General features: G+C 40.7%; 1 protein-coding gene across 3 annotated transcripts; it reads left to right on the forward strand.

Annotated features, from left to right (window-relative positions):
* Positions 1 to 9936: 9936 nt before the first annotated feature.
* LOC137272886 (uncharacterized) lies at positions 9937 to 22867 on the forward strand. Of its 3 annotated transcripts, none has more exons than XM_067805301.1 (9): positions 9937 to 10182; positions 11343 to 11433; positions 12176 to 12346; positions 12662 to 12838; positions 15048 to 15272; positions 17325 to 17496; positions 17911 to 18017; positions 19489 to 19654; positions 22060 to 22867. In XM_067805301.1, the coding sequence occupies exons 1-9, from the start codon at positions 9988 to 9990 to the stop codon at positions 22154 to 22156; spliced, it is 1401 nt and encodes a 466-aa protein (XP_067661402.1). In that variant the 5' UTR covers positions 9937 to 9987; the 3' UTR covers positions 22157 to 22867. The 3 variants fall into 3 exon arrangements, with proteins under 3 accessions (XP_067661402.1, XP_067661404.1, XP_067661403.1); XM_067805302.1 differs by lacking the exon at positions 9937 to 10182 and adding an exon at positions 11207 to 11268; XM_067805303.1 differs by lacking the exon at positions 12176 to 12346 and having other exon boundaries at positions 10002 to 10182.
* The last annotated feature ends 4969 nt before the right edge of the window (positions 22868 to 27836 follow it).

Below are 27836 nucleotides of genomic sequence, written 5' to 3' on the forward strand. Positions count from 1 at the left end.
TACGTAAGGATGTATTAATGCATTTGCATTTTCAGTTAGAAAATATCACAAACGTTCTATAGTTCTGTAAACAAACAGTCCCACCCTGTGTGATAATTAATGTTAAGCCGGATTATAAAACTGAAGAAACGAAGACCAATAGTTAGAAAAAGCGTTTTGCTTATAAACGTGATGCACAAGAATATTTGTTTTGACATATACTATTTTTGCGGCCATAAGGAATATTTCTTACCGAAATGTTGTTTTCGTTTTTTGTTAAAAAGTTGGGAAAGTTTGCCTAGGGAGCTTTGAACTTCCATATCACCGGGATATGGAAATGAATGACTAAATGTTTGAATGTATGGTGAGTAAATAATTGTGGTATATATTTCGTTAATACACAATAAGCTTCTTTGTTACCGAGTTGACGAACTTTCTGAAATGGACGGCGATTGGGTAGCCAGGTGGTCAAAGCGTTCGCTCGTCACGTCGAAGACCTGGGTTCGATTCCGATGGCATGAAGCCCTTCCTTGTATTACCCGTCTTGATATTGCTGGAATATTGCTAAAAGTGGCGTAGAACTCACTCAATAACTCTTGAATGGAATGAAGAGATATCTGTAATAGTCATTTTGACATTACGCACAGTGTATACTGAGAGTCTAACTGTAAACAAGTGTTAGTGTTAGACTAAACATTAGTGGTGGGAATCGGTTGAAATCTCACATTTCATAATTGCTTTATTTCTAACGAGCAATCATCGAATAAAATTGGTTTGCGTCATATTTCAAATTTTCTTGTTCAGGTTGTTATTGCAGGTACGTATAACATAATGCAACTTGCAAAGTTAAGACTAATATATCATGAACATAAACTTCAGTAGTCAGTCGGTGAAGTATGTTTTCTAAGAATTAAACACTTTTTTCGGCCGTGACTACTTCGAAGATATGTTCCTTTGTCAAGTTTTCAAAGACAAAAACAGTAGTTCCAAAATCGTTTGTGTTCTGTTATGAGAAAATACGATCGATTGCTTGGTCATGTGGTCAGGGCGACCAGCCTTCGATTATTTCAATTAAATCGGAACACCACTACTAAACATAAGTATAACACATTGGGGTTTGTTTGTCGCTAGTTAATTAAACTACTCTTACTGCACAAACTGTTGACCTCTTTTCTGCGTTCTCGCCGGTGAAGATCCAGGTTAGAACTGATCATCAGTAACACATGCTTGTTGTAAGAGGCGACTAACGGGATCGGGTGGTCAGGCTCGATGACTTGGTTGACACGACATCGTTTCCCAGTTGCGTAGATAGATGCTCATGACGTTCACCACTTTATTGTTTGGTCAGCACCCGATTATTTACAGATAGACGCCATATAGCTTTACATTGCAGAGTGCGGCGTAAAACTAAATTCACTTACTCATTCACTCCTGTGTTATTGCGGGACGTTTAACGAGAACCTCGTGTACGTACAGTACTGTGTGATGCGGGTTTTTATCCGGATCGACTAATTTACGAATTTACCCGAGTTCGCTCCGAATGCTAAGCAGGAAGTGATTACTTAAGATAGAGTGACCCTTTGGTGACAGAATGATTGACATATTGTGACTTGATCTATTCCCTCTGACCCCGTTCGTGACACACTACATTATAGAAAGTGTTTAAAAGGCATATATCTAGCTCCTTGTCGATAAGCTTCGTAGAACTTTATCACAAGACATTTGAACTCACGTGCACGGTTTGATGTGTCTGACAGCGAGAGATAGTAACGTCGAGATCGAGCATGGCATCATGGTTCGTATATCATATCAGTATCGAAGTACTGTTTTGGTCGGGTGTACTAAGTGCACCCCGTGGATGCCATTATCAAGGTAAAATGTGGATCTCGTGTACCTCCGAGACGCCATTAACAAAATAGTGTTTGGATCCTGTGTACCTCCGAGATGCCATTATCAAGGTAGTGTTTGGATCTCGTGTACCTCCGACACGCCATTAACAAGGTAGTGTTTGGATCTCGTGTACCACCGAGATGCCATTATCAAGGTTGTATTGGATCTCGTGTACCTCCGACACGCCATTAACAAGACAGTGTTGGGGTCTCGTGTACCTCCGGGATGTCATTATCAAGGTAGAATTGAATCTCCCGTACCCCTGAGATGAATTATCAAGGTTGTGTTTAGTCGTGAGTACCTACGAGATGCCATTATCAAGGTAGTATTTGGTCATGTGTACCTCAGGGTAGCAGTATAGAGGAAGTGTTTGATCAAGTGTACATCAGACATGACATTGTCTAAGTAGCGTTTGGTCCTGTGTACCTCCGGATATAAGTATGAAGGTACTGTTTGTCCATGTGTGCCCCAGGGATACTAGTATGAAGGTAGTGGTTGGTCATTTGTACCTCTGAGATGCCATAATCAGGATTCTTTAGTTTTAGTAATATGTTCCTCAGAAGATGTCATTATCAAGTTAGTGTTTGGTCGTGTCAACCTCAGGGATACTAGTATCAACGTAGTGGTTGGTCATGTGTACCTCACAGATACCATTATCAAGGTAGTGTTGGAGCAAGTAAATCTCAGAGAGGCCATTTTTAGTGTTGATCGTGTGTACCCCAGAAGTCGCCATCATAAACTTAGTACTGGATCACGTGTACCAGAGAGATACCGTTACCATGAATGTGTCTGACAGAATGCAACTCTAATATTTAATGTATGTATTTCCATGGTGATTTCCAAGTTCGTGTATTCAAATACCGTACTTCAGAAGTGTTACTCGTAATATTAGATGTATCTAGAAATTTAAGCCACTATCTTGCAAAGCCCACGATCGAAGTGTTCTCATTAAACATTACGTGTTCTTATTGTGTGTCTATTCTTTCCATACAAATTGAATTAAATGACAGAAGGTATCGACTGTGACAGTCTTTAAATATGACCAAACGACATAAATATATCATAGACCCTTCTATCATGCTCATCTAGAACTTAAGATGGGAAAGTCTTGTAATAAGTATTCAAGATGACTACTTCAATATTTTCTGAATATTGCATCAGTTGTTTAAGACGATAGAAAGTTCCAGGGACTAGTTCTGGTATTCGATAGAATACTGACAAATGAAGTCATCCTTCTGTGAAATTTGCACAGAGCATATTGGATAACAGACTCTGGCTATAATGAATATGTGTTGGTTATGGGAAGATATATTCCGACCCAAATTTTAGCATTTTACATGTGAACCATGGCATTATACGGACCGCCTTTATTTGAACGACTGGCATCAACACTGTAAAATGTGTTTTAGTATCCCACGACCTTGTCATTCCCCTAATGCAGACCCTGAAACAAATATATCCACGAAAGCCCATGCAAGTTTACAATGTATGGTAATTCTAGATTTTCACGGTTTCTGAAAACAAAGAATGCCCCAGGGTTCCTCCCTTATATTATGTTTATATATTTTGTCATCATTCGCTATCTGGACTGCGTGTAGTTGGAGAAAGGGCCTATCCTGACTGTGCCAGCATCACCGAAATCCTCTCTGCAGAATTTTCATTTTAATTTGTAAAAACATAAAAAAAAACATAATAATGTCACCGATAGAGCGGAAATGACCACACACGTATGTATGTCCAATGCGCTGGAAAGAGTGAAAAAGAGTTAGTCATAGGCACAGTGACACAGGTGGGTTTTAACTTCTAACTTGAAGCTCGAGAGCGATTCAGAGATTTACTTTGATTTCCAGAGGTAAAGAGTTCCAAAGAGTGGGTACAGTATAGGAGAATGATCTTTTCCTATCAGAAAGTAGGTGGATTAGGGGATTGCCGCAGTTGTGGCTACTAAATAGAGTCGAAAAGTTGTCTGTGAGTCTTGTTGTATGAGACCTTGCCTTAGCAAGTTGGTAGACAATGCCACGTGGTTGTTACTGAATAAACTGAAACTTCGTCCCTGTATCTTCAAGCATTCAGGTTGCCAGATATTGTTTTTGTTGGTTTACCACTGTGCTGTTCATATGTCGCTTAGGCTGTTTTATTCCGTCAGTATGCACGTGCATTTCATTTTGGACTTTTTGCGACATTTAAGGGATTTCTTACCATTTTTCGCGTTTGTTGCCGAGACAAACTGTTGCCGGATGGGTCTGTACGTGTGTGCCAAGTCTCAGTATGTTTTATATTTTGGCAACTTTCTATGTGATATTTTGATGTGTATAGTGTAAGTACCAGCTCATATGTCCCATATCTGTTTAATAATTCCTGTGTGTGTTTAGGCATTAAACAATTCAGACTCGTGTGGGGGTCGGCTTAGCAACAGGTCATGAGATCTTCAAAGATAAGAGGTGGAGTACATATTTAATGCAACTTTTGTGTGAGCCTGGATTCCTAACATACGCTGCATCTGCTACATAAACATTCTTCATTTTCTCATGTGGGCCGTCTAAGCACTGCGGGGTATAGTACCACGTAAGTATACTTTGGTATGTATATCCGACAGGTAGTCTCAGTTAAAGGTTGTTATGTTACTGTTATCATTATGGACCCGTGAAGGTCTACCCGGGGTAGAATAGGCCTTCAGCAACCCATGCTTGCCACAAAAGGCGACTATGCTTGTCGTAAGAGGCGACTAACGGGATCGGGTGGTCAGGCTCGCTGACTTGGTTGACACATGTCCTCGGTTCCCAATTGCGCAGATCGATGCTCATGTTGTTGATCACTGGATTGTCTGGTCCAGACTTGATTATTTACAGACCGCCGCCATATAGCTGGAATATTGCTGAGTGCGGCGTAAAACTAAACTCACTCACTGTTATCATTATGCATTGTTTTATCATGGTGTTTCATACCAACACATCTTACAAGCGTGTAAGTGAAGTTAGTTTTACACCGCACTCAGCAATATTCCAGCTATGTGCCGGCAATCTGTTCTTTTTAAGAAAGATACTTAGTCTTTAGAGTCTATTCCCATCACTTGTTCTCATCAACTCAACAAAAATTTGAACATGAGGGTAATTACGACAGTATTCGGGTAAATACCTCTCACGGTAAAGACAACACATTCATGTAATGTGGAATTCATCTCCGAGTTCCGTTACACTCGAACTACAAAGCACAGTTTCATTATTATAGGAGTATCTAAACGAATTAACATTAGGATCGTGTGCATTACGAGGTTTTGTCAAACATCATTTGAACTAATAGTTACAAGATATTTTTGGAGAAAGTATTCCGTCTTCATTTTTAGTCAAAGCTATATATTGATATAATTTTTGATAATAAATGTCTTTGCAATGCTGGTAAAGATTCTAAAGAAAACAAAACATCTCTGTGAACACATATTAATCATATACATGGATCTACCAAGATCAATATTGTCAGTGTGGCGCATACATATTATGTATATTTTTGTCGAATTGTTTTGCACTTGTACTGTTGACCTCATGGCCATCTGTATGGTATAATATAAATGATGATGATGATGATGATGATGATGATGATGATGATGGTGGTGATGGTGGTGGTGGTGGTGGTGATGATGATGATGATGATGATGATGATGATGATGATGATGATGATGATGGTGGTGATGGTGGTGGTGGTGGTGGTGATGATGATGATGATGATGATGATGATGATGATGATGATGATGATGATGATGATGATGATGATGATCGTAAATTTGGAAATCCCACATTCCGGACAACAATGTCTCAGGTTTCGCCACATACACATACAAGGTGGTACAACCACATGGGTACAACTCATGAAGCGTCTTTTTTCGTTTAAAATATTTTCTAGTTGGCATCCGTTACAGTGGAAATGCAGTAATATTATTTCAATGTGCATTAAACTAGATAACTCACCCAAGTGTCCACTAATAACGTTACATGCTTTTACTATTGTCAACAAAGTATTGATATAATCAACATCAGTATCATTATGGTAATCATCAAAAATCTTCATTAGTTTTCAAGAACAATGTACATCTCTGGACACAGTACACTACTACCATAAGACTTGCAGTGCAGCAATGTCATGGCATTGTGACGTCATCAAGTTCCTGACGTCATGGTATTATCAATACAAAATCCACTGTCTAGACGATATCTCTCAGGACTGGGAGATATATTGAGAATACTACACGAGGTCTTATTACATACAAATTATACGAAACGAGTGTCCTTCCTATGGTACCTAACCAAGCGAAAGCGAGGTCAGATGCCATGGGAGGTTACGAGTTTCGTATTATTCGTATGTGATGAGACCGTGTGTGGTATTTTATTTATTACCCATGTCTACCATTGCATTAGATTGACAAAATAGTGTATTTTTGTTACTTTTATGGTTCCAAACCGAAACCGGTTTCATAAAGAGGTTGCGGACGAATTGTGTATTTTAGAACTCTTTTAGCATGACGTCACACTGTAATAAAGTCACTACTTCTGCCCACCCTCCTAAAGCTTTTGATGCCTGCTTCCAGAAATTATTAATGGCAGAAAATGTCTTGCCCCTTTCGGCTTCAGCACGGAAAAAATCGTACATTTAATCATCAACTGTTTCACGACAGCATTCAAATTCATTTTTCAGCAAAATGAAATATACCAAAATAAAGTATATCACGTGCCCGACGAGATAGTGGCTGTTCCGTTTCTGCGGTTTCACCCCGCCGCGACAGATAACAACTTTTGCGTTTTCAGTGATGAAAGTCTCTTAAACAACTTTTTGGTGGATTCCGGAAAATGTTCAAAGACAAGGAAGCTGTTGGGTATCAGTAAATGATAAACATGTGTACTAGTATGATCAAATTTGCAATTCATAAGTCCGTTTCTGACTCGATGAACGGAAACAACGTGACATAACTGAGAGGTCATCGGTTATCCAATCAAAAAGTTAGAATCTCAGGTCAAGTCGTTACGACCCAGGCCAACCCGATACGATGCTCGTGGGACGTACTAGAGTTGTATGCAACTACCCAGCTACCCTACATGTTGACCACGTGGGTAAAAATGTTTGATCTCACACATCTCATATCTCCAGTGGAAGACAGTTTGGGATCATAAATGTCTATACTGAGGATGTTATATGAGTGCCCATGTCATACACAGGCCCTCGTGTCATTGCTAGGATTAATGATTATTTTCAAAAATATAAAAATTTTGAGATGGCCTATGACTTGAAACGCTTAAGAGTACAATATAACAAGGACGGACAGTTTGGTGTTTCCCACCCGCCTGCTTTGCCGATCGCTACGCTACCATCGCGTACAATCGATTAAAACTTAAAACTTCATCTAAACATAATCATGGTAGATTGGCCTATCCATCACTATTCATGACACCTATCAGTATTTATTGTTATTTCTACAAGTCGACTGAAAGCCGATTTTGACTCTCAACTGAACGATCTTGACACAAATGGAGCACAATAGCAAGTGTCGACCAATGAGAGGGCTCGCTTTGACCACACCCACTTTTGTGAGGACTTATCGTCCTTACTATCGTCCTCCGTTTGTATCAAGATCGTTAAGTTGAGGTGGTTGGGTATTTAAGTGGCTAAAGCGTTCATTCGTCACGCCAAAAAACCAGGGTTTGGTTCCGAACATGGCTACAATTGGTGAGGCCCATTCTAGTGTCCCCCGCAGTGATATTGTTGAAATATTGCTACAAACGGCGTAAAACTAAACCCACTTACTCACTAAAATATCAACTTCGTAAAATGGGAGCGTAAACAAAAGGCGTTTCAACTGTAAAACATCAACGCCGAGGAATAACCTCAAATATCGGCGGAAACAGACTCTACTTGGGGTAAAATGAAAGTAGCAACCCCCGTCTTTGTGCTACTATACAGTTAGTGAATATGCATGAAAATCAATTAGTCCCAAAAAGTCTCACATCTTTTTCTCCTTCACCCAGTTACATGTACTGAACAGCAACAGGATGAAAATATCCAAAAATGTTACTATAGAAAGAGTTCATGTTTTTTGTCATCTATTTAAATAATTTGACAAAAAGCAAGAGATAAAAAGCACAGGATATGCAACATATTTTCGAATTTCCGGGAAACCCGCCATGAGTTTTAGTGAAACGAAACTTTTCTTCTTTACATGTGTTCATGTACTTGGACTCCGCGCTCACGGATTTGGACGCCGATTTTTTAATGCATTCCAAGGTACGTTCATAGAGAGTTTACCCGTTTACCCAGCGGCTTATTTACTGACAGGATGCCTGTATGTTAATACATACCGGACAACTGATTATTGTGTCCACTGCTATCTATTGGCACTCGTTTGATGTGTGTCTGTTGTACTGGTAATAATTTGTCAGCACATATCAGAAACCCTCATTTGGCAGTGAGGGAAATGCAATTAAGAGTCACGACTCAAAGCGTGGACATGAGTTTGGCTAGTCAATCTGCAAAAGGCTAGCTAACGTCACCCACAGGCAAACTGTAGCGCAAATGGAGTTGCGCAGCGTAGAGAATATGACAAGTCTACTTGTATGCGAGCGAAGTGAGCAAAGGTTGGCAACTTCCCTTGCTTCAGATCAAAAAATATTTTTCATGCCAAAATAATATATCGCCACCATCAAAGGTACAGTCCCATTTCCTCACTTGGTTGTGCTGTCAGATTCCTGCCCCACGTTCAATAATTACTCGCGTGAAATATGTTTTATTCAACATTTTAAGCGCTACTCGTGGTATTCAGATCGTTCTTCGACTCCATTACCCCTGCCAGGTTCCTACTTGAGCGAAGTGACAGAACACGAATAAGCAGAAATTAAGAAAAAATACCATATTACTTAATTTTATTATGAACCTGTTGGAGTTTATTTGTCTTTCATCTGTTGACTAATACATATTCAACATGAGTAATTGTTCAACATGGGGTTGGAAATGTGATAGCACAACCAAGTGAAGAACTAGGAGTCTACCTTTGATTTAGGCGATATTTTATTTTGACATGAATAATATTTTTCGAACCGAAGCGAGGAAAGTACGTTACCAACCTTTGCTCGCTTCGCTCGCATGTAAGAAAACTGGTCATTTTCTGTATGTTGCGCAACCCATTTGCGCTACAGTTGCCTGTGCGTCACTGTGCGAGAAGCCGAGAAGCGCGCGATTTGCCTATTTAAAGAAAGTCATTCTTCGGCCGGTCTAGACCATACCAGTGAGCATTTTATTTAATACACTTGACGTGTTTATGTATACCAATCCTATTACTGGTTGTTGTTGTGATTTATTATGTGTGTGCTAAATTCGTAAATCTCAAAAAATAAAATTTCAATCAGCATCTTCCGAAGTTTTTTTATCACGCGTTTCTGATTTTTTTAAAAATAGCGGACAACTCGCTATCCGGACGATTTTCAGACGTAACCAGCTCAAATGTACTCAAGCAGGAAGGTGTACCTAAAGCGGACATTGTAGTGTAACTTGCTCTTCTAGTTTGGTATATGCTGGAAGGCAAAAGAAACGAGATTGTGTAGGCGTCCAATAGCTTGTTGTCCAATCTCTCGCTAACCTAGCCATGCACTGCTGTTGTGTACAGAAAACAAGTGAACGACTGCGTTTCAAGTCGAAAATTTATGCCTGGGTGCCTGCAGAATAGACATGCATCTCGATTTCAGTTTTGTATTTGTGCGACCTCTTCCCTTTCCACTAACAAAAAACAATGCTAACCTCAGTCTCAAACAATACTTTATTGGACAAAACAGGTTTCATGTTTTCCTCAAACTTGACTTCCAGTGTAATTTTCAAAAGATTAGGTTCAAATACACCACTGATGCTTAAATGTCATTTTCAATAATACTATGTTTCTTTTCCCTTTCGGTGTATTAGCATGAGGATGTCTGTGTTGTGTCCTTATATAAAGTTACATGTTTCAGTTACTTCCATAGGCGATACTCATCCAGGATTGTGTTGCTAAAGAGAACAATGAAGTGTAACTTGGTCTTCCTGGTTCTAACTGTTTCCTGTGAGACAAAGCCCGTGTTTAAGAGTCACGTAAAGATAAACGAGTTCGGAATGAAGGACTTGGACAAGACAGGCATGAAAATGTGCGTCAGTGAGTGCCGGAAGAGGGCGCTTTGTAAGACCATGGCCTTCAACAGTGACAGTATCAGTTGTAAACTCCACAACATGAGCATAGACGCGGCTGAGAGGGCCAGATTAACCCAACCCAACCCGGTCACTACACTGACCGAAATATACACGTGGAAGGTAGGCAACTATATTGCGGTTAATACACGAGTCCACACAAAACATTGATTCTATGAGAATCTTCGCAATTCGTCAACAATGACTGGCATCAGTCAGCGAGTCTGACCCCTCGTTGGGCGTCTTCCGGTGAATGCTGCACCCCACATCGAATTTATCGATTTTTGTGAGCGATCTTTAAAGTTTAAAATGACATCCAAAGAAATGATCAAATGTTTGTTTTCATGTTTAGAAACAAAACATACGTTCACTAGTTATGTATTTTGCTTTTACGCCGCACTCAGCAATAACCCAGGTAAATGACGGCGATCTGTAAGCAATCGGATCTGGATCAGACAGTTCTGGCATGCATCAACCAAATCATCGAGTCTGACCACCCCGTCCCTTTACACACATCATGGCTTGCCGCCCGTCCCTTTACATACATCATGGCTTGCCGCCCGTCCCTTTACACACATCATGGCTTGCCGAATTTCGACTTTAAAGTCGAACTTCTAATATCGTGATTGGTAGTTTGGTCTTAAAATCACTGGAACTTAGGGGGACAATCTGATTTTAAAAAAGGAGTATTACCCAAGTTAAATTCACTTACACCACAAGTGAAACAAAGTAATACCATAAAAATGCAATGTTACTGATATGTTGCATTGCTGTACGTGGTGCGGTGTAAACCTACACCCACTCACTCAGCCCTTTTGACAACAGCATATTTAGAATGTGGAAAAGCCGGCATTTGTCGCGCAGTCGTTCTTGGCGAAAATGAGTCATACAATTCAAATTACGATAAAGCAGTATTGATTCATACCGTTTTGTAAGAACCAGAGTAAATGTGGTTTTACGCCGATTTTAGCAATGTTCCAGCAATATCACGGCGGGAGACACGAGAAATGGGTTCGGAATCGTGAAACCCAGGGCCCTGTTCCTCAAAGCAATAGTAGCGCTACGTCGATCGTAGTAATCATACTTTACCACAGCTTTACGACTGTCAGAGCGCCACGATTGCCTCGAGAAACGTGGCCCTATAAGGATTCCACAGATTCGACTATGGGATGGTTTTGTCTCTTTTTGCACGAAAACAGTCAATTAGAGGTAAATGTAATGACGTACTGTTACTTGCATTATTTTATTTGCGAATCGGTCATAAAACGACCTTAACATTCCAGACGAACGCCGACCCATGCAAAGCCAAGGGGTGTGGAGCCAACACGAAGTGTAATGTCAAGAACGCCGAAACGGCTCGTTGCATCATTACGGGTACGTAAGACGCCCAATGTCATTTTAATGCACAGCTGACTTCGTTACAGTACTTGCAGGGTCGACATGATTCATCTTTATTCAGGCAGGTCAGAGGTTAGGTCATCTCTCCAAAGGTCAAGTCAGGTAAGTCATTCTCTCATGCACTGGTCCAGCTTCTGATAGCATAATGCATATAGAGAATCTCACTCATGTGTCTACTGTTATCAGTATATCAACACGAGTTGATAAAGTTACAAATCAGAGGTTTGCCGAGGGTATTTTCACCTTTATCAACGTGTGTTGATATAATTGCCATCAGCAGACACGAGGGTGAGACTATTTTTATCATCAAAAATCATTCATATGAATCATTCTGAATATATGAATTGTGTAATCCCCTATCCCCCTCCTGAAAGACCTGTAACCGCCTATGATACCCACGTCGATGCTGGATTTCCCCTGTATTAGCCATAGAAATAGCAATTAAGCAGTCGTTTCATGATATAAGTCTGTTACAACGTTTAGTAGTGTTCAAGCAAGGAGATACTGACTTATCCGACAGTCTATACTGTTTTAAATTTTACATTTCCCAATCCCAATAAGTGTCGGATTATACAGACTCAATTATGCACGCGGTACAAAAAACAAAATCTTAGTGAAGATAGTGTGCCAGAATGCGAAGAGTGGTCTCCCTTTAAACAAGGGATCTCATGCGATATGCCCCTGTTGATAACCACACGATTTTTGGTGATGCTTGCAGAATGTTCAGAAACTCCGAAAATCCCAAACGCCACCCCCCTACCGTGTAGTCGTGCTGTGCAGACCACCGTCTCGTTCAAATGTACCGAGGGCCACGCCGTGGTTGATGGCCCCGCACTCCTTACGTGTCTTGCCAATGGGTCTTGGACTTGGCCGACGTTCAAGTGTCTTGGTATATATCTTTGTTCTAAATATAACACCACAGTAACATATACCACTTGTAACTTTTAACATGTAAGGACGTGCGCGTTCGTCAGTGTCTGGAACGGTGGGGTAACCTGTTGGTTGAAGCGTTCGATCGTTCGCAGACTCGGGTTCGATTCCCCACACATATTCGATCTTTAAGGCCAGCTGTGGTGCCTGCACCGCGATATTGCTGGAATATTTCTAAAAGCTGTGTACACCTATACTCACTGACTCACTCACTACAACAACCCAAAATATCTATTCCATGAATTATTCCGATTGTTGTTACTATATTTCACAGTGGACTGTGGTACACCGCCTTCAGTGATCGACGCCACCTTCCCTCAGGGGATCGCAACCACACTAGGAAGTCACGTGACTTATACCTGCGCAGAAGGCACGCACGTCGAGAGAGGCAGAGCTTCGACCGTGTGCCTGGATTCTGGGTTGTGGACTCGACCAAGATTTGTCTGTGAAAGTAACCCATATATGGCGTGTCTCTGTTGTCATGGCAACTGTCAATGACTCCACATTTTGTCAGAATATTTTGTTCAAAGTGGGGATAAGAAAAACACATTTTGCGTGGTTTACACAGTACAGATGGTAAGGTAAAACGCAGGCAAACTGTAGCGCAAATGGGGTTGCGCAGCATATAGACTATGGCAAGTCTTCATATACGCGACCGAAGCGAGCAAAGGTTGGCGACGCACTTTTCTCGCTTCGGATCGAAAAATATTTTCATCTCAAACTAAAATATCGCCACCATCAATGGTACACTCCCATTTCCTCACTTGGTTGTGCTCTCACATTTTCTACCTCATGTTTAATAAATACACACGTGAAATATGTTTTATTCAACATTTTAAGCGCCACTCGTGGTATTCAGATCGTTCTTCGCCTCCATTACCCCTGCCAGCCTCCGGTTGAATGGAGTGACGGAACAAGAATAAGCAGAAATTGAAACGAAATACCATATTGCCTAATTTTATCATGAACTTGTTGGAGTTTGTTTGTCCTATCTGTCGTCGCTATTGTTGGAATTTTCGTAACATTTATTTTACATAAAACACTTCTGGCGTAATGGGCGAATGAAGCAGGGGAGGTAACTGTAAGTATTCCATGTGGAATAATAATCTTCTGTTCCTGCGCTTCTTCTAACCGGAGGCCGGAAGGGGGAATGGAGGCGAAGAACGATTGATTTACCTATTTTACCACTTAAAATGTTGAATAAAAAATATTTCACGTGAGTAATTGTTCAACATGGGGTTGGAAATGTGAGAGCACAACCAAGTGAAGAAATAGGTGTATACTTTTGATGGTGGTGATGTAAGCAGACTGGTCACATTCTCGATAATGCGCAACCCATTTGCGCTACAGTTTACCTGTGGGTAACTAAAGTAATGGTATACGATTAAGGGGACGGCATAATTAAACCAGGTAAGTACACGGTGGACAGACGAGCATGCTCTTGAACAGAACCGTGAAGATCCAGGGTAGATAGGTTTTCAGCAACCCATGCATGCCACAAAAGGCGATTTTGCATGAAGAAGAAAGAAGAAAAGAAGAAGAAAAATATTTTATTTAAGTGTCAAGTGATATAATCGTTAGACACAGTATAAAATATCATATTATCAGGTAAAATGTCACCCGGCCAACGTGGGAGTATTTGACACTTACTCTCTTTATAAGTACACATAAAAACACCATAGGTGCTAAAAGGAAATGATAACCGATAGTGAATGTGCTTGCATTAAAATAGCGTTACCGAAAAGAAATAAAACAAAAAAAATAAAACAAGTAATAAAAACACTAAATAGATAGAAATACAAGTTGATCAATCGCTGACAGATGGAGGAAATTTTGGTCTATAAGGACGAAGTTCCAAAGCGGGTTACTTACTGCTGAATACAAACTGCATGTTGTCAGAAAATGAACACCGTCTTCAATGACGTTAGAACTGCAAAACTTGTATAGACGATTCTCAAGCGGGATTTTAGTCTCGATTTCTAGGGGGAGTGTGCCACATCTTTGCTAACTTTGCTAAATAGCTACTTGCTGTCCTGTCCTTGAGAGATTTCACATAATCTGAGGCACAAAAACCAGTTTTGTAAGGACGGTACGTCCTTTACATATTCCCATTAACTTGCCCCTGTCATCCCAGGGTTTTAAAAGTCAATTATTTGCATCGATATCAACAAGTTTTCGTTTCAAAACATCAAGCTGAGAATTCAATGATAGATTAAGACTTTCAAATAGCTTCACAACTGTACAGTCCCATGACTTAGGCACCGACACGAACCATCTGTGAATAAGAGAAGGTAATCTATTTTCATTAACGCGACATACTAGTAAGTCTTAAGTCTGTGTTACGATGTGGAACTTACGACCCTCTTGACATTACACTGGTCTTAAGTCTAAGTCAGGGTGTGGGACTTGCGATCCCCTGAGCGCTTGGCCTGTCTTAAGTCTTTGTTATGGTATGGGACTTACTATTCTCCTTAGGCTACGCCAGTCTTAACTCTACGGTATGGAATTTACGATCCCCTTAGTGCAACGCCACTCTTAAAACTGCATTCTTTCAGATCTGCTTAGGGATTATATTTCATAACTTTAAAGTTGACCGAGTGTGTAACGTACATATTACTTGGTGTAATCGTAATATTATTTTACGATATTGTTTTTTGTAGCGGACCGTCACAAACTTCTATCAGTTGGGCCCGGGGGACAGATGATTCAGTTTGACCTCCCGCCTGGTAGTGAGAAACCCCAAGAAGTTGACCACAGAAGCCATTGTGTCCGCGAAGCTATCTATGACATCATTTCCGGTGTGATCTATTTCAGCGCTGTTGGTCGTCCACCGCTTGTTGGTTACCGAACTCTCGACAACCCTGACATGATGCCGCTAATGGCTGGTATGTGAGTGAATTAGGAGATAAACATCATGTGTTGGCCAATTTCCGGGTGTTATTGAGTATTTGAAGCACGGGAAGGTTTCGCATGAAACACATGATGTTTATCGACATTTTAAACACAAAAGTAAACCGAAGGGTTTTACTGTCTGCACGCGTTTACATCAAGTACGGGTACAGCAGCGAAGTGTCATCAGCAAGCCGTTTCAGCTGGTTCCCATGGTAGCGTCTGCAGTTGCTCATATGTGACGTCATTCTTACTTTACGTCACAATATGATTTGAATGACGTCACCACTATTGATGACTCAACAAAACAATTGTTTGCGAGGTCAATACGCAGTGAAGAGTCTTGCAGTTTCCGGGAATCTAATACCATTTGATCATGTTTTTCAACCAATCAGATTACAGAACACTGTGACTTTTGGTTTACAATGTAGAAGTGTCTAAATAATTCCTAACTGAAGTCCTGACAATGTATGTTTGTTTGTTGTTTAACGCTGCAGTAAGAAATGTACGAGCTATATGGCAGCCGTTAGTCAATAACTCACAGTAAGCCACACATTTTGCATGTTGTTTCTGAGGGTGGTTGTCCTAAGGTGATGTTATCAATGTTATCAGATAAATCATTTTGACGTTCTCTTAAGGTTATGAATTCTTTGAATATGTATCTTTCAATAACATGTCAGCAAGAATCGCTGTCAAGATTGACAAAGACATTACACTGAAAATACTTGTTGCTTATTTTGTGAAAGGAGTATATTTGGAATATTGCTGGTTGCGGCGTAAAACTAAACTCACTCACTCCCCATCATGTTATATTTATGTTATATATAACATCGTGTAATCGAAGCGAGTCTAGATTTCCTCAGGGGCTACTCTTCAAAATAAAGGGAATTAATTGTTTCCATGACATATCTATAACAAGGTCAAAGCCACCAATACTTTTGCTGTGCCAGTCCTTTCCCATTCCTCTGGAGTAGTTGAGTGGACAAAACAGGACATCCATAGTTTTCACCGCCTGACCAGAAGGATCATGTATGAAAACAGAACCCATCATCCTCATTCCTGTCTTAGTCGTTTATATATGCCAATCATTTCAGGGGTCGGGGTTTGATTAATGTTGGGGATCTTCGTGATAGAATGTTATTGTGTACTGTTCTACAGTAATTTATCAGATGATCCGCTGGTGATGCATGTCAAAACGCATGATGAAAGCGAGGAATTCCACAGATATAGTAATGTGACATGGTAGCAGGGCAGCATTTGAGGTTGTTTTTGTTGATGGTGATGTAATGCCGGACGACCGCCCCCATCCCTATATTTACACCGGCTGGATTTTTTAAGTGTCCAAAATAGAGAATAAAACACAAATTAAAACCTCTGGCAACGTTGAAAAAATAACATGATTAAAAGATTTCTTTTCCACTAATGATCGAATCCAATTTTTTTTCATTCTTGTCACTTCAAATTGAAAGACAGACTGACCCTGATATAAACAACCAGCATGGCTAAACAGTCGATCTAGTTAATACAACCACATGAGCTGATGATGGGTCACACCAGCCTACCCGTGCCGGTATCACATGAGCCCTCTGTGCTGTATTTTCATATTAACCTGTAAAATAATAATAATAATGATTCATTTATGAAGCGCGTAGTGTCCGTCTGACCAACTGCTCACTGGACAATGTAGTCAGAATATGATTTATTACCCCCGATCACCCATGCTGCATGTTAGGCGCCAGAAGGATCTAGTCACATGACTTATCCAACCGGGTACCCATTTTCTGCTGGGTGAACAGAAGCATTTGTGAACAAACTGCCTAACACGGTCGCCCATCCAAGGACTCGACGTGTCTTAATTGCAACTGATTTGTACCTGAACTCAACGTACATTACAACATAGCACCACAAATCTAGAGACTAAACCTTAGTCTCAGTAACTAATCTATACGGTTCAGACTCACAAAAGTTTACTGAAATTTACAAAATGTTCTCATTTATTGAATAATAAATTTACAAAATGTTCTCATTTATTGAATAATGGTTATCAGTTTCAGGGGACATTGCCGTGGGGCTTTCTGTGGATTATCTGGCGAATTTACTCTTTTCTTGCTACTATTCTAAAAGATATATATTAGCAAGTGACAAGTATGGTCGAGATACGAAGCAAATCTATGTAGCCAATGGTGAGGTTGCCAAACTAGCGTTGGACAGAGAAAAGAGGTGAGTTAATTTTCGCTGAATCTCTACCTTTGTTGTTTTACGCCGCACTCAACAATACCTAATCAAGAGTGAGTGTAATTTTACGCCGCACTCAACAATACCCCATCAAGAAAACTTTCGTTTTATGCCACATACAGTAATTAACTAGCTGTGTGGTGGCGGTCTGGACCAGACAGTCCAGTGATCAACAACATGAGCATCTATCTGCTCAATTGTGAAACGATGACATGCAAGCCTGACAGCTCGATCCCGTTAGTCGACTCTTACGGTGAGCATGGGCTTCTGAGGATCAGTTCTATCCTGAATCTTCATGGGTGCCCTGAGTGAAGAAATAGAACCTGTAGAGAATTAAAACAAGTCTAAAATCACCGGGAGGAAATGTTTATATTAACGAGAAATGAATCTTTGTTTCAGGTTCGTGTATTTCGCATCTGTACATTCCATTGGTCGTGTCGGGTACGATGGGCATAACTACGTGCGCCTCACCAGGACTGCAAAGCCTGCTGGACTGTATCTTCTTGGTACGTGTTGTAGCCGGTCATCTACTGACAAACAAGGATAGATTGAGCACCGACCTGACAATTGACCCGTATTAGGTTGTGTGAGTGCCGCCCACTGGCGCTTGTCATTGTGAGTGGGAGGGGCCCAGGTTTTAGTGCGATGAGTGAAGCGCGTGGCCTGTCTCAGGAAACTCCTACGCGCGGAATCAATGTCATCGTCAAATACTGCACGTGCACTAACCTACATCCGCTCAACCTTTCACAATCTAAATGGGGTCCCTCATTGCCGTGCACCGCTTGCTTCTCCTAAACGCGTTCTCTGCGCAAGTGCAACTTATCCTTGTTGGCCAGTATGGCCTCTGAATCCGTATGGCAAGTCGAAGATATCTGTATTCAATTTAAAAATATAAATAATGTTTTAAAGATATCGGCAAATATTTTAAGATAACTTTAGATATGTTTTCATGTCCAAATAGAATTGCTGATATCTCTATACGTCTTGACGATATCAATAAATATTTACCATCGTGGTGTACATTTTAGTATTAGAAATTAATACAAGATATCTTAAAGTCACTTCACCAATTCTTTTCAAGATATCATTAATATGCTCCATAATATCGTAAACTCATTTCGAGATACAGTGTTTAATGCAGATATCTATAACTATCACTTTTCGAGACATCGTGATGTGTATGTGACCACCACGAGTGCACCTTGTGTTTAATGTGTGTCTGACTCCAGCATGTCTGCTTTCAATGTGTGATGTGTATGTGACCACCACGAGTGCACCTTGTGTTTAATGTGTGTCTGACTCCAGCATGCTTGCTTTCAATGTGTGATGTGTATGTGACCACCACGAGTGCACCTTGTGTTTAATGTGTGTCTGACTCCAGCATGCTTGCTTTCAGTGTGTGATGTGTATGTGACCACCACGAGTGCACCTTGTGTTTAATGTGTGTCTGACTCCAGCATGCCTGCTTTCAGTGTGTGATGTGTATGTGACCACCACGAGTGCACCTTGTGTTTAATGTGTGTCTGACTCCAGCATGCCTGCTTTCAGTGTGTGATGTGTATGTGACCACCACGAGTGCACCTTGTGTTTAATGTGTGTCTGACTCCAGCATGCTTGCTTTCAGTGTGTGATGTGTATGTGACCACCACGAGTGCACCTTGTGTTTAATGTGTGTCTGACTCCAGCATGCCTGCTTTCAGTGTGTGATGTGTATGTGACCACCACGAGTGCACCTTGTGTTTAATGTGTGTCTGACTCCAGCATGCCTGCTTTCAGTGTGTGATGTGTATGTGACCACCACGAGTGCACCTTGTGTTTAATGTGTGTCTGACTCCAGCATGCCTGCTTTCAGTGTGTGATGTGTGTGTGACAGTACGTGTTCAGTGAGAACCTTTGATACCTTAAATACAAAGCAAGTACGCGTGACGTGGACATGTACAAAGTGTAATCTGTTTACCTGGCAACTAAATGTTTCAGACAACGTCCTCTATATCTGCTCGAGCGTCAATGACGACATACGCAGCTTCAACCTGACCAGCAATAAACTCCAGACCATCGTGTGGGCCGATAGGGACATCGCGCACCGATGCTGGGACATTCTAGTCGCAAAAGGCCATATTTATGTATCCCACATCCGGAAAACGTACGTACGCAGTATTGCAACTCCGACATTCCTTTCGAAAATGGCCATATCTATTTAGCCCACAAACGGAAAACGTCAGTCCGCAATGTTTCAACTGGGGCATTGATGCCGAAAAATTCCATATCTATTTGTTTCACATCCGGAAAACGCAATGCTGCAAGTGCGACATTCTTGCTGAAAATGAAAATATCTGTGTAACACACACCCGGAAAATGTACGTAGTCGATATTGTAAGTGGGACATTCTTGCCGAAAATGACCATATCTATTTAGCCCACATCCGGAAAACGTAAGTAGACAGTATTGCAAATGCGACATTCTTCGTGAAAAGGCCATATTTATTTATCCTTCACCAAATAAACGTAAGTACTCAATATTGCAACTGTGACATTCTTGAAAAAAATTGCCACATCTATGTATCCCACACCCAAAGAACGTAAGTACGCAATATTGCAACCAGGATATTTTGCCGAAAATGGCCTTTTTATGTATCCCACATCCCAAAAACTAGACTAACAACTAGTCTCTGAAATGAACATATTTTACAGACAAAAAATTCATAGCGAAAAAAAGAGAATCTAAAAAAACAGGATTTTTCTTTATTGCCACATTTTTCTAGACTTGCGTGCGTTTTTTTGGATATATTTGCTTCAAGGTCTGTATGACAGGCTACTGGAAAGCATAGGTACGCAATCTTGCAACTGCTATATTCTTTCCGAAAAAGGCCATACATATGTATCTCACACCCGGTAAAGGTAAGTACGCAGTGTTGCAGGTGGTAACTATATATATAGCTACGAATAATTGCGATGGTATTGTATACTTCAGGTGTACTGAATGTAAGTCAGTGCGCGCGAGTATATATGCGAGTGTGTCTTTTACTCCGTCAAGATACCGGTTTTACATTTGTAATCAACTTGCATTACATTCGCATTATCGCAAATTGTCAATCAGTTGTTAGGTTTTGCAAATGACACAAAAATACCAAAGGACATCAGTTAACAGAGAAGAACATTGCTCAGACCGGGATTGAAGGTAAACATATACACTTAAGTGTCCACAGGCATAGAATTGCGGGGTGGTTTATTTACAAGAATTTACAACACAGAATGTACCAAGCTGTTAATAACTATTTAATAACAGTTACACATTTCAATTAAACTTAACACAATGGATTTTAACACAGGTGTCGGATATATGCTGAACAACAAAAGAAACGAAAGTTTCGAAAAAATGAAATCTCAAAAGAGTAAGCGTTTATGTTTGACAAAAAAACAGTTGCGTTTCCTTTGCTGTTCAGTGCATATATTTTCCGATGATCGGGCAAGAGCGTCATTTCATCCAAATCCGCGTGTCATTTACCTGATCAGGAAAGTGAAACTGGAAATATGTTTTCTGATGCAATATAACCTTGAACAGTGTTAGCCGGATGATGATTCTCATTGTATAACGCCCCAGCAATGTTTCAGCTACATGACGGCGTTGTGCAAATAACTGGACCAAGCAACCCAGTAATCAACAGCATGAGCGTCCATCATAACCAAATGGGTAACGATGACGTGTCTGTTAAGTCAGCGAGCCTGACCAGCCGATCTCGTTACTCGCCTCTTACAACAAACATCAGTTGCTGAAGATCATTTCTAACCCAGATCTTCACGGGTCCAGCCGGGCGAGGATGATCTTGACTATGGCGTGCATTTTCGATATCGAGAATCCCACATGTTCCCTGGTTTCTCAGCACAACCTTCTCCACTTTAATCCATTATGTTAAGATGACATTCTTTGTGATACATGGCTCACAGATCAGTGTGACGCTATAAAACATTCACGTACTTTGATATCGCATATTTTACCTGGATTTATTTTTTTCAGTCTGGGGAGGGTTATGCACCAAGAACGATTTTACTGCATAGAATTTGACAATAGTTGCTCATATTGTGCATTACTTACATCGTGTTCAGAAGTCTGTGATTTCTTGTTATGTCAATAGGATTTGACCATTCCTTACACGTAATGCGATGTCAACACTTTGGTAACCCTTCATCTTAAATGTTTGATCAGCATTTTATATTTTAAGTCAAAAATGAAACATACAACTTAATGGATGACAAATTCCTATTTATTGCACAGAGTGACTTTTCGATGTAGATTCTTGCCTCTTTATGAAGCAAGTTAATCTACTTCGAAACGCCGCTCTATGCAATGAACAAGAAGTGAATGTTAGGTTGATAATGGTTATAAGAATCTACGTCCAAACGTCACTCGACGCAATAAACAAGAGGTTACGTATGTTAAAACTTTCATTTGTAAGCGTACACATATTGTTTCACAATTGAAGGCAACAAGTAAACTATTAGTAAAATCACGATAATAACATATCTATGCTGTTTCTTTCATCTTGGACAGGGCCATCAGCAAGTTCTCGCTAAAGGGAGAGAAAAAAGGCATGCTGGAATACAACGGCGCTTATAGGGGCATCCGGGCACTTGTCTACGTTCCCTGACCTTGACCTGTTTCCGCAGGCCGAAATTAGCCTGTCGTGCCTGTTCCCAGACAAATGTGTCCTCACATATATTCTCTGACTTGTGTTTCCGAGATCTTGTCCCTCGCCAGTTTTCTGTTCTTGCTTCCTCACATGAGTGATCCTGCCGTGGTCTCCAGAAACAGGAACGCATCCGTGGCCCGTATCCTTTAGCTTCTGTTCCCGACACAAGTTGAAGATCTAACCTGTTGTTTGTTGTGATGTAAATGACCTAGACCCTTTGAAGATCCGTGCTACAGTTGACCCCTGCTTGTCGTAAGAGACCACTAACGGGATCAGCTGATCAGGCTCTCTGACTTGGTTCACACGTGTCATCGTGTCTCAGTTGCAAAGATCGATGCTCATGAAGTTGATTACGGGATTGTCTGGTCCGGACTCGATTATATCAATACAACCGCCATACAACAGGAATACTGCTGTGCGTGGCATATAGATAAACTTACTCACAATAAATGATCTGACACGAACATCTTTGGTGCTCCACAATACGGGACCGGTGTATATTCCCTGGCAAGTAGTGTGACATGAGGAAGAAGTCTGTCATCAACAAACAACCATAGCGCCACGTCTTGAATCCTGTCGCATCACTGACCGATTTGTAAAGGTCTCAATGTGGATGGCAAAAAGTGACTGTCTTTTGTGTGGCTTTTCAATAAAAAACCATATAACCAATATAGTCATCCTTCCTTCTTACTAAGAGTTGTACTCGTTAGAAATGCAATTGAGTAAAAGACTGTTCATGGTGAACTTGGACCCGTGAAGATCCAGGTTAGAATTGAGTATTGACCCATGCTTGTCGTGAGAGGCGATTGAAAGAATCGGATGGTCAGGCTCGCACATGTCATCTAATCCCAAGTGCGTAGATCGATGCTCATGTTGTTGATCACTGGATTGTGTGGATTATTTCCAGATATTGCTGAGTGCGGCGTAAAAACTAAACTCACTCCCATAACACCTGATCTCGTTAATCTGGAACCTCGAGTTCTAGACAATCACTGCACGCTGTCACCTCGACTTCTAGACAATCATTGCACGATGTCACCTCGAGTTCTAGACAATCACTGCACGCTGTCACCTCGACTTCTAGACAATCACTGCACGTTGTCACCTCGAGTTCTAGACAGTCATTGCTGGCTGTCACCTCGAATTCTAGACAATCACTGCACGCTGTCACCTCGAGTTCTAGACAATCATTGCTGGCTGTCACCTCGAGTTCTAGACAATCATTGCTGGCTGTCACCTCGAGTTCTAGACAATCACTTCACGCTGTCACCTCGAGTTCTAGACAGTCATTGCTGGCTGTCACTTCGAATTCTAGACAATCACTGCACGCTGTCACCTCGAGTTCTAGACAATCACTGCACGCTGTCACCTTGAGTTCTAGACAATCATTGCAGGCTGTCACCTCGAGTTCTAGACAATCACTGCACGCTGTCACCTCGAGTTCTAGACAATCACTGCACGCTGTCACCTCGAGTTCTAGACAGTCATTGCTGGCTGTCACCTCGAATTCTAGACAATCACTGCACGCTGTCACCTCGAGTTCTAGACAATCATTGCTGGCTTTCACCTCGAGTTCTAGACAATCATTGCTGGCTGTCACCTCGAGTTCTAGACAATCATTGCAGGCTGTCACCTCGAGTTCTAGACAATCATTGCATTAGATGGACTCATACAAACTAACGTTTCTTGGAAACCATGATGCGTTAATTTGAAATATGACTTTACGCACTATTTTAAATATATACACAACCGAATTCTGTTTCACTGCACATGTTAGCTGTAACATCTCATCCCTCCAGAGTGAGTTTAGTTTTACGCTCCTTTAAGCACTATTCCATCAGTATCACGGCGGGGGACTTCAGAAATGGGCTTCACACATTGTGCCTATGTGGGGAATCGAACCAGGGTCTTCCTCGTGACGGGTGAACACTTTAACCACTTGGATATCCCACTCCTTGAAAATCATGATGTATAATCTGTTTGAAATCATCAGAGTATATCTTTGGTTTATCCTTTGTCTTGTACTTGTCAGTTGATTATTGTCATTGTTTGTCATCAGCATGTGTTTATAAACCATTGTCAAAGATTGTTAACAGGGTTTTGTGAAAATTGTGTCATATCCAGCTGAGCCGGTTGAAGCAATCACGAACACACGCAGAGACAAGGCAATTTTTTCAAAAGGGAATAAACCATAAATGTTTTATTTTAAGTTTAAAACCGTTTTAATACTGTACTACACCAAACTTTCCCTGTTGTATGCAATGGCGTGTGTTCCACTAACATAATCATTCTTTCAGTCCATATTTATAGCGTTTAGTGATCTAAGGTGCTCGTCGAGATAAATCCTTTACTATAAGTGCGTACACTTCATATGTACGTTTATCATGTGTCCGAGTTAAATATCACAATCTTGAACACTTCGATCTCGTTGGGTATTCAACTTGGACACCTAATAATAATACCATGTGTTTGCGAGTTTGATACGGGTATTTATGTACATATCTATTTGTATCATTTAAATCTCCATATCAAACCCCCGGACACATGGTAACTTATAAGTATGCCAAAACATCAGCAAGTAAACAAATAAATGGCATATGATTTTCACATCGCGTTTCGTCAACGGTAACAGATTAAACAACTGGACCATTATTGGAGGCGGTAGTTGCGGTATCGTTATTTTACGCCCGCTTCTGTAGATCCGTGTTTAAAGATGTCGTCAGTAAACTTCAGTTGAAAACGAGGGTCAAAAAGACTACATAAAAATAACTGACATAGACAATACTACGCACGTATTGCTTAGGGGGTCATAAAACAGGCCCAGGAGAAAGAAAATATATTACACACAGGAGTAGACGAGATGGGAGTGTTTGAAATTTACTGTACTAAAGTCAAGCTGATAGTAAATGTTGGGCGTATTAACAAAGTAGAAGGGGTGAATGTTAACACAATTGTTTGTGACGTAAGAGAGAGGTATGGTTGTACGGGGATGTAGCATCTGCAACAGTTGTTGATAATCAGTTGTTCTGTTCTGTTTCTCTTCTCCCGACTCACCTGAATTCTCAGCCGGCGGTGAATCAACAACAACAAAAATATTTGAGATTATTAAATCTATGTCCTGTTTTCATGAAATAAAACCTTCCCTTGCTGACTCATTTAAAGAACCAGGTGAACTTCAACATTAAAGAATTTAAAAATAAACGATGTGATCTATTTTTTTTTAATTTTCTAAAATACTTTTAAAAGTTTGTGAACATTGTTTTAATCATTATTTCTCCATGCTCTCTTGCTTATTGTTACTGGAGATGAGAAGCATACAAAATTGCACCCGTCCTAACGGTTGTTGAAATACTGCAATTTGTCTGTCCGAAGGCTGAGAGGAAAATTTGGCTCCTGATCTTAGATCAGGAACATGATTGTGTCTTGCAGTTAAGGTGTGTGTGAAGAGAAAGGGGGACAGTGGTTTGGGTTAGTCTAGTCATTAGTGGTTAAAGCTTTCGCTCGCCATGCCGAAGACTCGGGTTCGATTCTTTACATATGCGAAATGTCTGAAGCCCATTTGTGGTGTCCCTCGCCGTGGTTTTTTTCCTCCTTCATCATATACATGAGTAGCATGTATAGTTTTATCTGCAAAAACAACCGTACGTATCAGTTCATATGAATGGGTCAAATGTCACAGAAACTTTGTGATTACGAAATTGATGTAACGGAATGTTCATTCATTGTCACAGATAATTCCCAATCCCAAAATATAGCTGACGCGGTATGAATCGTTTAATCTGGTCAATGAATCGGACTTGGACCTAATGTTAGTAAATTTTAATTGAGCTCTCTTGTAATATTGAGTTTCGAGGTATGCAGGCCAATGGTTACGTCACCTGTCCCTTGTTCGTACTAAAATCATAAAGACTCTGACATGTCGCAAAGTGTCTGTTGCAAAAATCGCAAAGACTCCACTCTCACTGTTACCAAGTTCCCTACCAGTGCACTTGGAATGGTGTACATCCAGTAGAAGGTGTCCATGGGAGTAGCAAGAGAAAGTCCCTAATGTCCCTAATGTCCCTAATCCGGCAATCAACGTCCATTAGCCGGTGTAGCCTCTGTTCATATTCTAGTGTCTTAAATAATAGTATATCATTTCAACTTATATGCTACTTTTAAATCTTTGTGATATTCTAGTTTCTTTGCTGTCCTCTGACGACAGATACTACATCCTCTTGGAAACCCACGTCCTCAGATGAGGACAAGCATTATGAACGGTTTAAGTATGACCTGTTTTGGTCACGATATGGCTGAAATATTGCCCACGTGACTGTAAAACTCATTCATTCGTACTTGTAGCGTAACAAAGGTCAAGGACATCTAGGTGTTTAGTTAAATTTTTACCTCGGCTGTAAGTGAGACCAGGGGCTCCTTTCACGAAGCAATGATTACTCAGATTTACCATAACTGCCATTCTTTAACATTGCACTAAGGTTACCTTAGTTACTTACAACCGCTTTAGTGCTTTGTGAAAGGGGCCCCAGGCAGCCAAGGGATTATAACAATAATATAAACTGAGATAAATATAGTATGACCAGAAATTATTTAGATTTTATAGATTGTAATGTTTGAGGGTTTTTTTTCACTCTTTACTCACGCATTAAATGTGAATATTAGAATATTAACATAACTCCAGATTCAAAGACAGGTGAACAGTTAGTCACTATTGGCATCAATGCATGCTTCAGTGCGGCGGGGCGCACTACTGATCAAAGAAGTTAGAAAGACGTGGTCCATGCTGTCCTAATATCGGACCACCTCTTCTTTCATTTCAGCACTATTTGTCAGATTTTTCTTATGGACACTTTCCGTAATAAGTCCCCAGACGTTTTCTATTGGATTTAGGTCAGGGCTACAGTTTGGCCAATCTCATAATGTCAAATTTTGGGTCCGAAACCAGGCCTGTAAATGCTTTGAACGATGTTTTGGGTCGTTGTACTGCTAGAAAATCCAAACATCTCCATAGAGAACGTGAGCAGATGGAAGAAAATGTCCCTCCAGAATATCTGTGTACTGCTCACTGTTCCTATTCCTTTCAAATACACAGAGGGGTGTTGTCCCTAACACAGATATGCCACCCCAGGCGTTAAACTTCGGACTGGGCGCAGATACATAGGTTTTTCAGTTTGTTTGGTTCAGAATTTCAGTGTACTAGGAAACGGCCACATACAACATCCATCTGAGAAAATCACCTTGTCCTAGTTAAAATATTTCTATGCTGTAAGCACAAGTTGAACCTTCGCTACTTTTGTTCAGGTTTTATGATCGGTGAGGGAATTCTTTCCTGCCAACCCATTGCAACCCAGATTCTAATTGTCACCTTACAGACAGCCACAGTTCCTCTCCCAATCATATCGAGCTTTAAGGTTTCTAAACTCCTTTGTTTGTTTTTAGAAACAAGAGTACCAAGCCGCCTCCTGTCACCGACAGTCAATTTTCTGGGCCTACCTGCGCTTCCCTGCTGCTCAAGGCCATACCCATTTGCAATATTTTTCAAAACACGATAAACGGTGGACAAAGGGATGCCTGTTCTACTTGAAATATTTTTAGCTGGAGTATTTTTGTATTATACTCTAAAATCAACTTCCTCTTCTCT

This window comes from Haliotis asinina, chromosome 2, assembly GCF_037392515.1.
Source record: "Haliotis asinina isolate JCU_RB_2024 chromosome 2, JCU_Hal_asi_v2, whole genome shotgun sequence".
NCBI lineage: Eukaryota > Metazoa > Mollusca > Gastropoda > Lepetellida > Haliotidae > Haliotis > Haliotis asinina.

Coding starts and splice junctions, on each gene's coding strand:
- LOC137272886 (XM_067805301.1), top strand. CDS start 9,988: ATGAAGGACTTGGACAAGACAGGCATGAAAATGTGCGTCAGTGAGTGC. Junction 11,434..12,175: donor GGCTCGTTGCATCATTACGG/GTACGTAAGACG, acceptor TGATGCTTGCAG/AATGTTCAGAAACTCCGAAA. Junction 17,497..17,910: donor GCGTTGGACAGAGAAAAGAG/GTGAGTTAATTT, acceptor TCTTTGTTTCAG/GTTCGTGTATTTCGCATCTG.